Source organism: Thunnus maccoyii, chromosome 3, assembly GCF_910596095.1.
Source record: "Thunnus maccoyii chromosome 3, fThuMac1.1, whole genome shotgun sequence".
Classification (NCBI taxonomy): domain Eukaryota; kingdom Metazoa; phylum Chordata; class Actinopteri; order Scombriformes; family Scombridae; genus Thunnus; species Thunnus maccoyii.
In genome coordinates this window covers 13,779,920-13,792,345 of record NC_056535.1, presented here as the reverse complement: position 1 = coordinate 13,792,345, position 12,426 = coordinate 13,779,920, and the positions used below count along the sequence as shown (strand labels likewise).

Below are 12,426 nucleotides of genomic sequence, written 5' to 3'. Positions count from 1 at the left end.
GTAGTGACAACTGCAGATTCCCCAGTGTGTGTGTGTGTGTGTGTGTGTGTTTGTGTGTGTGTCACAGCGGCCGGCTGCGTGTGTGTGTGCGTGTGTGTGTGGGAGGAGGAGTGAGCGTCGGTTCGGTGGCGGTGTGGTGAGATGGAAGCGGAGAAGGTGGATGCAGATAAAACAAGACTCGCTCTAGATTAAACGTCTCCTCTCGGATATGTTTCGTGTTTTTTTATTCTCCTGCTGCCAAGGTGCTATGATCTCCGTCGCGCTCGCGGGCACCACCCCTCCAAACGTCCCCGTCTATCTCTGAGCTGTCAATCATATCACGCCGGGATTTCTACATGTGAGTGCATGGCGCGCCGGGCAGGGCGGATCTGCTCACGGGGTGAAAAAACGCCAGTTAATAAGGATGAAAGGTCAACCATCATCTCATCATTTCAATCAGTCTGATTAGGTAAGGCGATGTAAAGCTTAAGATTTGATTCACGGGGGATTTAATGCAATGGGAATAAGGCGCTACCTACGATTGCACAGGCTCTCCGTTGCTACTGGGCGTTAATAGGCCCTCTTATCAGTTATTATAAGTCTGTTTATCAGGCTTGTAACCCACATATTTCCCTTCTTCATACCGACAGCGACACTGTCCTATAGCGTTGCCCAGACCACAGAGCAGGAAAGATGATGTGCGAGGTGATGCCGACTATCAACGAGGGAGACTCGGCTGGTCCTCCGAGAGGTACCGGCGGCGTCCCGAACGGTTCGGACCAGGAGGCCAACTTCGAGCAGCTGATGGTCAACATGCTGGACGAGAGGGACAAGCTGCTGGAGTCCCTCAGGGAGACTCAGGAGACCCTCATCCATTCTCAGACCAAGCTGCAGGGGGCGCTGCATGAGAGGGACGTGCTCCAGCGGCAGATCAACGCCGCGCTGCCTCAGGTGAGGAGCAGCCGGTCTGTGGAGGGGAGGGGGGAGGGTCGGGGCCAGATGGATAAAATTTTGTTCCAGGGAACAGCATCGTTTGGTACAATGTGGTAGCCTATTGAATTGGACTGCATAGTGTAAGCGTATGTGAGGAGATAGCCTGATGGTGATTGTGAAACTTCAAGGGTGGATTACCAACATGCAGAGAGGGCAACTACTGGCCCCGGACCTTCAGGGTCCCTGAAAGCTCCAGGCTTACTTGGTGTCAATTGGTTTGAATGATTTGATTGGGAATATGTACCAATAAAACACAATAAATAACATAAGGGCATTAAGGTGGGTCCTTTTTTGCTACCTAATCTTGAGGCCCAGTCATGAGAAGGACCCTGTGTCAAAATATAACTTTAAACCTTTATTATTTCAGCTTTGTAAACAGTTTTCCACACAAATCTGCAAAATGGTGGCCAGGTAATGTTCTAGCATTCAAAAACAGAGAGTAACTGGGGTCCAGCACCTTGTCTTTGCCCCGGGGGCAACCAAGCAGATTGGACTGTCCATGATGGTACTCATATATTGACTGATTTTGAGCAAATTAAACTATTAATTATTAATAACTATTATTTATTTTACTTGGTAATAGGACCAGTAGGGTGAAAGACAGAAATCTCAAGAGCTAGTCCTGAAAAAGTTGAATGGGATTGTTTCATTTACAAAGAAGGGGCTAGTGCATGTTTTCTTTAGGCTCAGATTTACTAGGTATACGTCTCTGCTGGGGAACCCCTCTAACACACGTCCCAGGATATCACCATGAGAAAAAACTGTGAAGATGATGGGGATATACATACTTCAAAGGCTTATAAGTGGCAGTGCGCCAGAAAGGAGGATCTGAATGTCTAGTAGGTAGAAAAGTAACATAGCAGGTTGAAAGGTGGATCGAGGAGTTTTTACTCACTTTACGCCAGATGTTGAGAGCCCTTCTGGCTAGAGAAGAAGGCAAGGCCCCCCCTATCATTATCTGGATTGAAACGGTCTCACCTCTGTATGCGGTGACCTGACTGCCTGTCTGTGCCATTCAGTGGTAATGTGAGAGACAGGAGCTGATGGTGAACTGGGATATCTTTGACGATAGCCTGTGAGTGTGTGCATTTGAGAGAGAGAGAGCTGAATAAGGGCTGTTGCAGTCACCGAGCATGACGACAATGAAGCCTCAGCGCATAAAGCTGTGTTACCCTCTGACCCTCTGGTCTAAATGCGTGGCATGATGTCACAGCAGTGTACAGTGTGTATGTGTGTGAGAGAGAGCGAGAGAGAGAACCATGCTGACGATGACAGCCCCACTGCAGCCTCTTGTGAAAGAAACATGGCTGCTTGCTAGTGTACATGGCCCTGGGCTGCTTGCTTCCACACATGCATTCATGTCTGTGTGTGTCTGTGTATGTGTGTGTGTGTGTGTGTGTGTGTGTGTGTGTGTGTGTGTCAGGGAGAGAGAGGAGAGAGTGGGAAGAGGCTGTCATGCTTGTTTTCTAATCCTGCTTGGTTCAGCGTAATGTTTTATTCTTGCAATAATACAAGTATTAGTTATACAGTCATAGACCTCAGGGACATTATGCAGACATTATGACTGGCGTGCACATGCATAAGCTGCCTCTCACACTCCCTCACTCTCAAAACACCACACACACACAGTCGTGCACACACAGGGCAAACACAGCAGTGGTCATTTCCACACCAGCCACAGAGCAGAGAGAGATGATGCAACGGAGTGGGTGAAGCAATACTGAGAAATGAAAAAATCTCAGTTGGAATTGATTTCTACTCAGTTTTGCTCCACTCAACTGACGAATGAAGATAGTCTGGCCCCGTTGCATTGAAAATAATGGAGTGCATCCTGTAATGATGAGGAGGAAGCGTGGAAAAAAGAACATATTGTATGTGATGTCTCAACTTTGGGTGTGATGAATATATTAGAGCCATGTGGTGGTAGGCAATGCTGCTGCTGACCCCACTATCCTATATGTGTCAGTGGTAATTAGGCCGATTTGTGACTCAACATGATCAAAGTCTGTGTTTTTATGCCCTGGACTACAATACCATATCACAGCTTCCTGTTTGCTCTGACCACCTTTGCTGTATAGCCCTCCAGTCAGCAGTGTCTACATTTGTGCTGTATTTTTTTCTGCATGTGTTCAGTTCTCACACTGTTTTTAAGGTGTAGCTGATGCATGAGTGTTGGCACAGCAGGACAGCCTCTTTTCCCTCAAATAACTCACTCACTCGCTCTTTCCTCCACACAAACATTTGTCATCTTCACCTATACTATGTGTGTGCATGTGTGTGTTTTGTTATGTCTTCTGTAATTTTCCTGACTCTATGGGACTTGTCTGACCCAGAACTGTCAGATCTTTCTTTCCTCCATACACACACACACACACACACACACACACACACACACACACACACACACACACACATACATACATGTACAAACAAATTGTGTGAGTGATTCAAAATTCAATACTCCTCAGCGTCGTCATTGTTAAAAAAAACATAAACCGCATCACCTTGGCATCAGTGCTCAAATTTATGTTTGCCTCAGCAGCGTCATAAAAATGGGACGACATTGCCATTTTGCCACACATACACACACGCACATACACACATACTGTACACAGACTAGGATGGATATGTTCATTAGCAACAGAGAATAGAGTTTCAGATTAACATGTCAGCCCATTACAGAGCATAATGCTTCTAATACAGCCCTCAGAGATGGGTTTGCCCATAGACAAATTAGGTTTTAAACACACTCAGAGACCCTCATGCTTATATACAAGCACACACACACACACACACACACACACACACACACAGTGCCTCCTCCTTCTCTGCGTGAAAAAACTGTTCTGACACTGTCAAATGAAATGTGTTGTAAGGCGGGTCTGCATATGTGTATGTTAAACTCAGAGAGAGAGAAAAAGGAGACAGTGGGCGAACACTGCATGTTCACACCATATTTCCATATATTTCTATATTATTACTATATTCTTTTAGTAAGTGCTGTGCAATGACTTTGAAAGGTACTATTGTTAAAGGGCTTAAGTGTTAAGTGTTGTGCTTCCATTAAGTTAGGGGATTCACAAGAGACACATTTTATAAAATATGGTAAAAATTAAATGAATAGTTAAATATTTTGGGAAATAAGCTTATTGGCTTCCTTGCTTAGAGTTAAATGAGAAGATGAATGCCACTCTGGTCTGTTTGTAAGTAAAGCTACAGTATATCCAGTGGTTAGCTTCGCTTAGCTTAAAGACTAGAAGCAGTGGGAAACAGCTAGCCTGGCTCTCAGAAAGTTGAAAAATACACCTACCAAAACCTCTAAAGCTCACAGATGAACACATTACATCTTCTTTGTTTAATCTCTCCACAAAAAGAAATGTTAAAACAGCAACTATTTCTTAAACAACAGTTTGGTAGTTTAATTTTAATGTGTCTGTTGCGGTACAGGTTAAAGAAAAAAGATTCTAAGCTAGGCTAACCGCCTCTCGGCACTAGCTCCTAAATTGAAATGCAAAGTTCATCAACAGCTTCCATTGCTCCATTCAGAGACCTCCACTCAAAGAAACTGTTATCCTCTGTGAGATTACGTTTTATCAGTAGCTTCCATTTTTCAAAAAGGTGTGTGCCTTTATGGTGGGCTGTGACTTTGAGTGTGTGTGTGTGTGTGTGTGTGTGTGTGTGTGTGTGTGAGTGAGTGAGTGAGTGAGTGTTGTGATGTTTGGACACCTGTTCCAGTCAGACACAACACTGGCTATTTTTGCCAGCATACAAATACACACAGAGAGAAAGACACACAAATACACACATCACTGCCCTTCCAAAACAACAACTGCCCCTTGTTCTGAATTCTAACACCCCTGTCCCCATGGAAACACACCCACACACACAGACACACACACAAATTCACACAACATTTTGCATGTTGTTTACTCGATCTCACACATACCACTGACCTGTCCTTTGACCTTTCATACAGACACTTAGTCATACTTTTCACACACACACAGCTCATACACATTCATGTGTGTATGAAGAAGCATGTGCCTCTGTGTTTATATGCACTAGCTCCATCCTTCTTCCTGTCTCAGGTATCAGTGTTTCCAGTTTAGTGTGTCCTCTCCTAAAAACCTAATGAGAAACTTGTTTGTTTCCCTGCTTTTATATTCTTCATCTCCATCGAGTTTGTCTCTCTTTTATTATCTGTAAACTCTGGCTATTTCTCTCTCCCTTTCTGTCTTTCTTTCACATTCTCTCTGTTTATCTAACCCATCAATAACCCAGCAGTCTATTAACTGGTCCTTCAGACAGTTCTCGCCCCCTCCTACTCCTTCAGCTGACCTCAGCCCACAGCACAACGCAGTCTAATATGGGAGGGAAGGTGACACATTGCTCACTCTTCAAAGCACTTCAAAGCACCCTGTGTCTGTATGATAGTCAGCAATACTATCACAAAATCAGGGACTTATGCAGTATTTCCCTGAAACCATATTCTTGTAACTGGGGCTAGACATAACCGAGTACTCATTGCACTTAGTTTCTGTCAAGTAACGAACACTGACATCAAAAATTCATACTATTCTTTACCTTTTTTCTCTGATCAGATCATTTTGTTTTTTCCTCTTACCTTCTATTTTTGATTGTTATGCACCACGATACTAAGATCCTTAATGTGCAAACTTACTTGGCAATAAATCTGATTCTGATTTAGACTGTACTTTATTTAGGCAAAGTTCTCATATGGCTGCTTGTATTTGCAGAGCAACATTACAGAGCAACTTAACAGCAGCTGGAAATCATCTGTTTGCTGATCTACACTTTAACTTCTCACATTGCTGCCATGATGTAGAAGTGTACTCCAGGGTGTGTGAGTACACTGTGACATCACTGTTGGTTGTGGTTACAGGTGCAAGAGAGCTCACCCAAACATCAATACTGCGTTGGTCAGGGCAGTGAAACACTAACTGGAAAAAGTGTTAGTAGTATTGTTTGTTTGTTTGTTTGTTTGTTTGCACAATATAGCAAAAAGAAGATAAAATATAAAAATCATACAAAAAATTATAAGAGGTTTAAAACACAAGGAAATATTCATACAATCACAAGAGATATGCAGGCGGAGCCAAAAAGCCAAAAGGCTTATCATGTAGAAGAGCATCAAACTTCATCATCACATCATCATATTTCAGGAACAAAATATCCACAATAAACATTCATGCGCACATCTGTGCAAACCAGAATCTACAAATTGTTCAAAATAGAAAGGTACTAAAAGTTAACAATGAGGATTTTTTAAACTTTTTTTAATGTCTGGGGATAAACTTACAGTGAATTTAGTTTCAGATCATAGGACCCCTATAAGAAATTCTAAATTGGGCATTTGAAGTTCTTGAAAATGCAGGCTGAAGCTGATGACTGTTCCTGGTTTCATAGTTGTGGATGGTGCTAGATATACTGAAATCATCATTAAAACCAGAAGGCAGAAAGTTATTGAAATAATGATAAATAAACTCAACAACCTGAACCTGAAGAATACAGTTCATTTACTTCATGAAGATTGCTATTAGCCCAAAACGTTGTGTTCCCAGGGTTTAGATGTATCAATGTACGTCTAATAAAGTACAGAGAAACTTATCATAAATCTTAATCAACCCCAGTATTGCAAAAAATAATGAACTTAATACCCCCATTCGCATCTACTGTTGAAACTACCTCACAGCCCTTCTCTTAGTAACTGCAGTACACGATCCAGCAACTACTTAACCTTAGATATCCCTCATGGACTCACTAATGTTGGCAGAACTGGTTTCCGGTACTATGCATCTTTTAAATGGAATGAACTGCAAACTGCCCTCAAACTTGAGTCTTACAATCATCTTGGAGATTTAAAGCTTTATTATCTGATGTTTTTATGATTCTTGTAACTGTTTTCATTAATTCCTTATTTATTGTGTAGTTGTGTTGTTTCTGTTGTGTTGATTGTGTTCTTGTCTCATGAATGTTTCTTGTTCTCAGATCTCTCTTAGAAAAGAGATCTTAATCTCAATGAGACTGCCTGATTAAATAAAGATTAAATAAAAAACTTAAAATTCCTATTTATGGTAAATATTGGGTTGCCTAATAGTGAGCAGGGTATTTCACACTACTTGAACCAAAGCCAACAGAAGTTAGCCTTGCAGGCTTGGTACTCAGCCATCATGGTTACTGTACTAGAGGTGTGTTTTGCTTGCAGGTACAGTGTGAGAGGGAATGAATGTCAAAGCTAATATACCTTGCACTGCAGAGAAAGGAAGAAGTGCTCCAAGGTCCCCCAGCTCTGTGGTTGATGGTGGCCCCAGCTTATCATGACACACACATTCAGCAAGGCACAAACACTCTTACTCACATCTGTATCCACCCACAAACAAACAATCACACACACACACGCTCACTGCCTGTGTTTTCTTAAATGTCAGCATGGGCTGTCTACATGTCGTCCCGAGTCTGTATGTTTATATGTGGGTGAGGGAGAATGCCCACGGCTAGTGTTGTTTATGCATGGGTGGCTGAGGCAGCTTTGTGCACCATGATAGGAGAATATCGAGGAGGGTGGGCGAAGCCAGTTGAAAAATTACCACATCTCATTGGTCTGCCACTGGAGCCCAATTCTTGTGCTACATGTTATGTAAGCACCAAATACTGGAATTTGGGTTGATGTGGAGGAAAGTGGAGCATAAAGTGAGCAGCTGAATGTCACCAAGAAACCCCGTAAGAGAGAGGAAGAGAAAGAGAGGACGTGAGACATAAAAAGAGAGAGAGAGGAAAACATCCTTAAGGACTCCACCGAGATGGAGGTACTGTCCGCATTTTCACTCTTCAACCTTCATGTAACTAAACATCTACAACAATTTTCAACTTAAACTTAACCATCTCAAGTTTTAAACCTAAATTTTGCAGTTTTTAAAGAAAAATTAGTTACATTTCTATTGATTATGACAACATTGTACTCGTCAATTTGTGAGATCTTAGAATGCGGTGACACAATCAGTCAGAGGATCAGACAGGCTGTAAACAATCTAACAGTTAAACCAGATTTTTTAAGCCACTAAGCCGTTAAGTGAACGCAACTTAAATGTTGGTAATAATCCGTCATTACACAGGAAAACTGAGTGCAAACAACTACAGCAAGTATGGAAGGTCCAAGTTGAACCAGAAAGTTGGTCTGCAAATTGTGATATACAATATGTTTATGATGGACAATTAACTTGGTGTGTGCAATGTTATTATTACTGATAGAAATTATGGTCAAAACTACAAAAATAAGATCTAAGTTGCAATAAACCAAGATTGTTTTATGAAGTCATGCCTTTGCCTAACCGTCTAGTTTCTTCTTTGTAACTGTGGACTGATCCATAATTTCACAAGAAAGACCACATTCAAATGACCCCAGAAGAAGTGAGAAGTGAGTCTAATTAACAATCTACCTCCCAGCAGCTGACTGACATCACACCTCTCTCTGTCTGTCTTTTCCTTTTTCTCTTTTCTCTCTCCTGCTGCATCTTGACAGCTTTACATAATGTATCTTATTCTCCACTCCTTAGCAGTTCACAGTCCAGTCTTGATTGAAGCCCACCCCAAAGCTCTGAACCGGGTCAGACTGGCCCCTGGCAAGGGCTTGTGCACAGCTTTCGGGCCCCTGAGCACTAATAGATTATTAGTGTGCAAAGCTAGCACCCCCACGCTGCCCTGCCACACCACAGCTTCAGCGCTCCATCTCTCAGTAGCATCCATCCTTCGCTCCCTCCATCCCTCTGCCAGTACCATCTGGCTCTCAGCACCAGGCACATTTAGCTCAGCCGGGCGCCAATTTGTCCCCCTGGCTGCCTAGGAGAGAGAAGCAGAGTGAGGGAAGGAAGAGGAAGATTGGGAAAGAGAGACAGATATATAGACAGAGCAGGATTTAGCGAAGAGAGACAGCAAGAGAGTATGTCAGAAAAAAAACAAAAACAGGATCAAGTGTACCTGACGGTCCCCAGCAGCGAGGGACATGCTCTGGTAATGGGGAGAATGAACAGTCACTTGGAGTGTGTGTGCCCGTTCCCTCTCCCTGGTAATAAGAGCAGAGTGATTGAAGTTGCAGGACCACCAGAGGGGAAGGCGAGAGTAATGAAGGAGGGAGGCAGAAATGGACAGAATGAGAAAGAGGAGGAGGAGGAGGAGGAGCAGGGGGGATGTGAGACGAAGTTTTCCAGCCAGCAGTTAAGCCCACAGCGGCCCTGCCATGTCTAACAACTACACTATTGGAACTCTGTCAGTTCGCTTTCCCTCCTGCGATGCCCTCAGAATAGAAGATAAGGCATCGATGGGTGGGAGGGGGTGTGAATGTTGGACTGTTGGGGTGTTAAGGTGGGGGAGGCAGTGTTTGTGTGTGTGTGTCTCAAAGTCCAAGGTTATGAACTTCAAGGGTATACACTACAAATTGTACTGTAAGCACCCACATGTGCAAAGACAGTAGAAAAAACAAGACAACACATGCACACAGACCCTCTCTCCAAAAACACATACTCACATATACATACACACACACACACATAAAGTATAGTGGTGGTGGTGGGTGGGGGGGGGGGCATCTTCTATATGGACCCCAGTTTCCCCAGCAAGAGACTTAAGCAGCAGCGGTAGTAGAGGCAGCGGCATCAGAAGCTAAGTCCCTGGCTGGACCCTTAAAGGGATTTAAAGAACTTCAAAATGCTTCATCTGCTCCATGAAATACAGCTTGTCAGTGTCTCACAACATAGCACACACCACCCACTGCTGACTGACAATAACACCCGCATGTGCACACACACACACACACACACACACACACACACACACACAGATCTGAGAGAGTGCGGCTGTGCAAGTGAAATATAGGATTTGGGAGAAGGACACAATGGTAGTAGGACAAATATTGCTATTTAGCTAATGGCTTACGTGAAGCATGTATTTCTCCGTGTGTGTATGCGCATTATGTGTCTAGGCTACAGAACACATCATACCTTTATCTACATTTGTTTAATCATTTGTGCTGTGAATATGAATGATAAATGTGCATAATGTGTTGGTGACATTTTTTTGAGAAAGAGAAACAGCAAAAATGTGAATAATATGAAAGCTTTTGTTCAGGTGTAGCGTGGTAAACAATATGTTTAGAATACAAATAATGTAATGAATCTTAGACTACTACCCAAATTAATAAAACAAAAATAGCCTAAGTTGGAAGTAACATCATAGAAATCTGCTGTTGCAGTCTTTTTTGCAGTGACACTGACTGACACAGCTTTATATCTCACTGTATGGGGCATTGAAACATGAGCGGATTAATCGAGTTTCACCAAGCCTATTTAAAGCAGTATAAATTGTTTTTTTGGGAGGGGTCAGTGCAACAAGCTATAAACACAGCATTAACATATCCTCACAGCTGACAACATCAAAGTTGATACGACTTACGTATTATAAAAAAGTTGCCTGTTTACACATGAAGCACAGACACAGAAAAACTTTTGCATTAATTTTGAGTGGTGTTCCTGCTACCCAACCAATTCTAATACTCTCATTTTAGCTCTTTTTTTGGTCTTCACCAGCTCCTGAGGGAAATATCTTCCCTTTAGTTGCTTATGCTCTACATTTCCACCAGCTAGTGAAAAAAAAGTCGGTATTTTGGAAGACTTAAAAACACAGCCACCTCTCTGTCAACATGAAAATTCAGGCAGTAGATTACTTTGTAACATAAAAGCAGTATTCTTACAGTTAACTTTCCAGAGTTGTAAAATCCTGTCTCAGGGCATAAGAAACCACTGTGCAGTGTTTGGCTTTTTATAAGACCATAAACTCTGATCTGTCACTAAAACTGGCCTTTCTGGATTGTATTGTATGCCCCTACCACTACTGCCCCTTGCACTGTTTTGTTTTAATGCCAGATAACTTTGTCTGCCTTTTGGTTCTGGGCAGATGGAGTTCAGTGGGAAACGAGGTTGGTGAGAGTTGTGAGACTCAACCAAAACTAAAACGATGTACTAAAAGATGCTAAAACGTTCCCTAGAGCTGATGGGAACTGCAGAGTCGGGTGATATTTATCTGTGAGTTTGTCACCATGAACAACTCCTTTTACATTACACATAGTCATTTTATCCATTATTGATGTGAAAATATTGATTAGTGCAGCTTCAACCTGATTATCTGAACCAAGGGTCAACAAACCTCTGTTGGCAAACCAGGAAGTAGCCCTGCAATTCAATGGAGTTTGGGTAATTATTTTTAAGTTCACTTTTATTTTCACTTCCAAATCACTTCTGGTTTAAATTAGTTGATTGTCTTTTTTTGTCTTCGTCATCTTCTGTCGAATCAACTTCAAATATCCTGAAAGCAGATGAATAATGTGTAGATAATGTTATTGTAATGTATGAAACATGTGGCAGACTTTGAAACTAAGAACCAGGTTGTAAAACATAAAGTATGATCATACCCTCCTAAAGTGCTCAATTAGTTACTCCTCTAGACAGATGCAGGTGTTGAAATCTTATGTAATAAAATGGTCCCAGTGATGAATTGCCCACACTGAGTGAGCACTTCCCGGTATTGTAAGTATCCAACTTGGCTGATACATCACAGACAGGCACACAGTGCACTCATACTTGGATGTGTCTCTGAGAAAGATGTATGTGCTGATGTGAATGAGATGTTAGCCAGCTCAGAGCGCTATCATGGCTGGCCAGACACCAAAAGACACTGTGTTCTGAGGATAGTCTGTGATAAATACATGATGACATACACCAACTTTACAGCGCTGAATATAGACTTTTCTCTTGGCTGATTTAAACAGCACAAATTCACTGAGTACATACTGGAGAAACAAACAAGATATTTTTAGTGCACGTACATCGTACAGAAAGCTCTTAGATCTTCATGTCTCAGTATTAAATCAAGACTGGTTTATTCAGCACCACCTACAACATGCCTCAGTTCTCAGCTGCAGTCTGTTCATTTACTTCCAGCTCCATTCACAGACACGTGGGATGGTTCAGACACACGAATATGTGTGCACAGTTTTATACACACACACATAAACAAGCTCTTTCCCTGTTTCTTTGAGTTTCTGCTCCTTGAGTTGCTTCTTTTTGCCATCTTTGTTTTAATTACTGTTTGTGTCTCCGCGTTTGTCATAAAGAACAGAAACCTGTTTAAAATAGCTCTATGAATACACATTAGTTGAGTCAGTGAAGATCCAATATCCATATGAACATTACCAACATGCCAATCTGTTCTCTCTCATCAAAGTCTTGCTTTCTTCCCTTCCCTTTTCTCTTTTTCTGTCTCAGTGTCTCTCCCTCTCTCCCGCTCCCTTGCTCACTGTCTTATCAGCGGCGATGGCTTTAAGAGTGTATGCTGAGAGGTCTATTAGTTAGCTATCGCTCTGTCAGATAATGCTTCATATCTCTC

General features: G+C 42.3%; 1 protein-coding gene across 6 annotated transcripts in view; it reads left to right on the top strand.

Moving 5' to 3' along the window:
• ppfia4 (PTPRF interacting protein alpha 4) overlaps window positions 1–12,426 on the top strand; it is a 59,609-nt gene continuing 47,183 nt past the window's right edge. For 3 of the 6 annotated variants that reach the window (XM_042406862.1, XM_042406861.1, XM_042406858.1), the window contains exons 1-2: window positions 2–448; window positions 630–930. In XM_042406862.1, the coding sequence (XP_042262796.1) occupies window positions 673–930 (258 nt within the window). In that variant the 5' untranslated portion in view covers window positions 2–448; window positions 630–672. Of the gene's footprint in view, window positions 449–629; window positions 931–12,426 lie in introns of those variants that run through there. The other 3 variants (XM_042406860.1, XM_042406859.1, XM_042406863.1) reach the window with 2 other exon arrangements.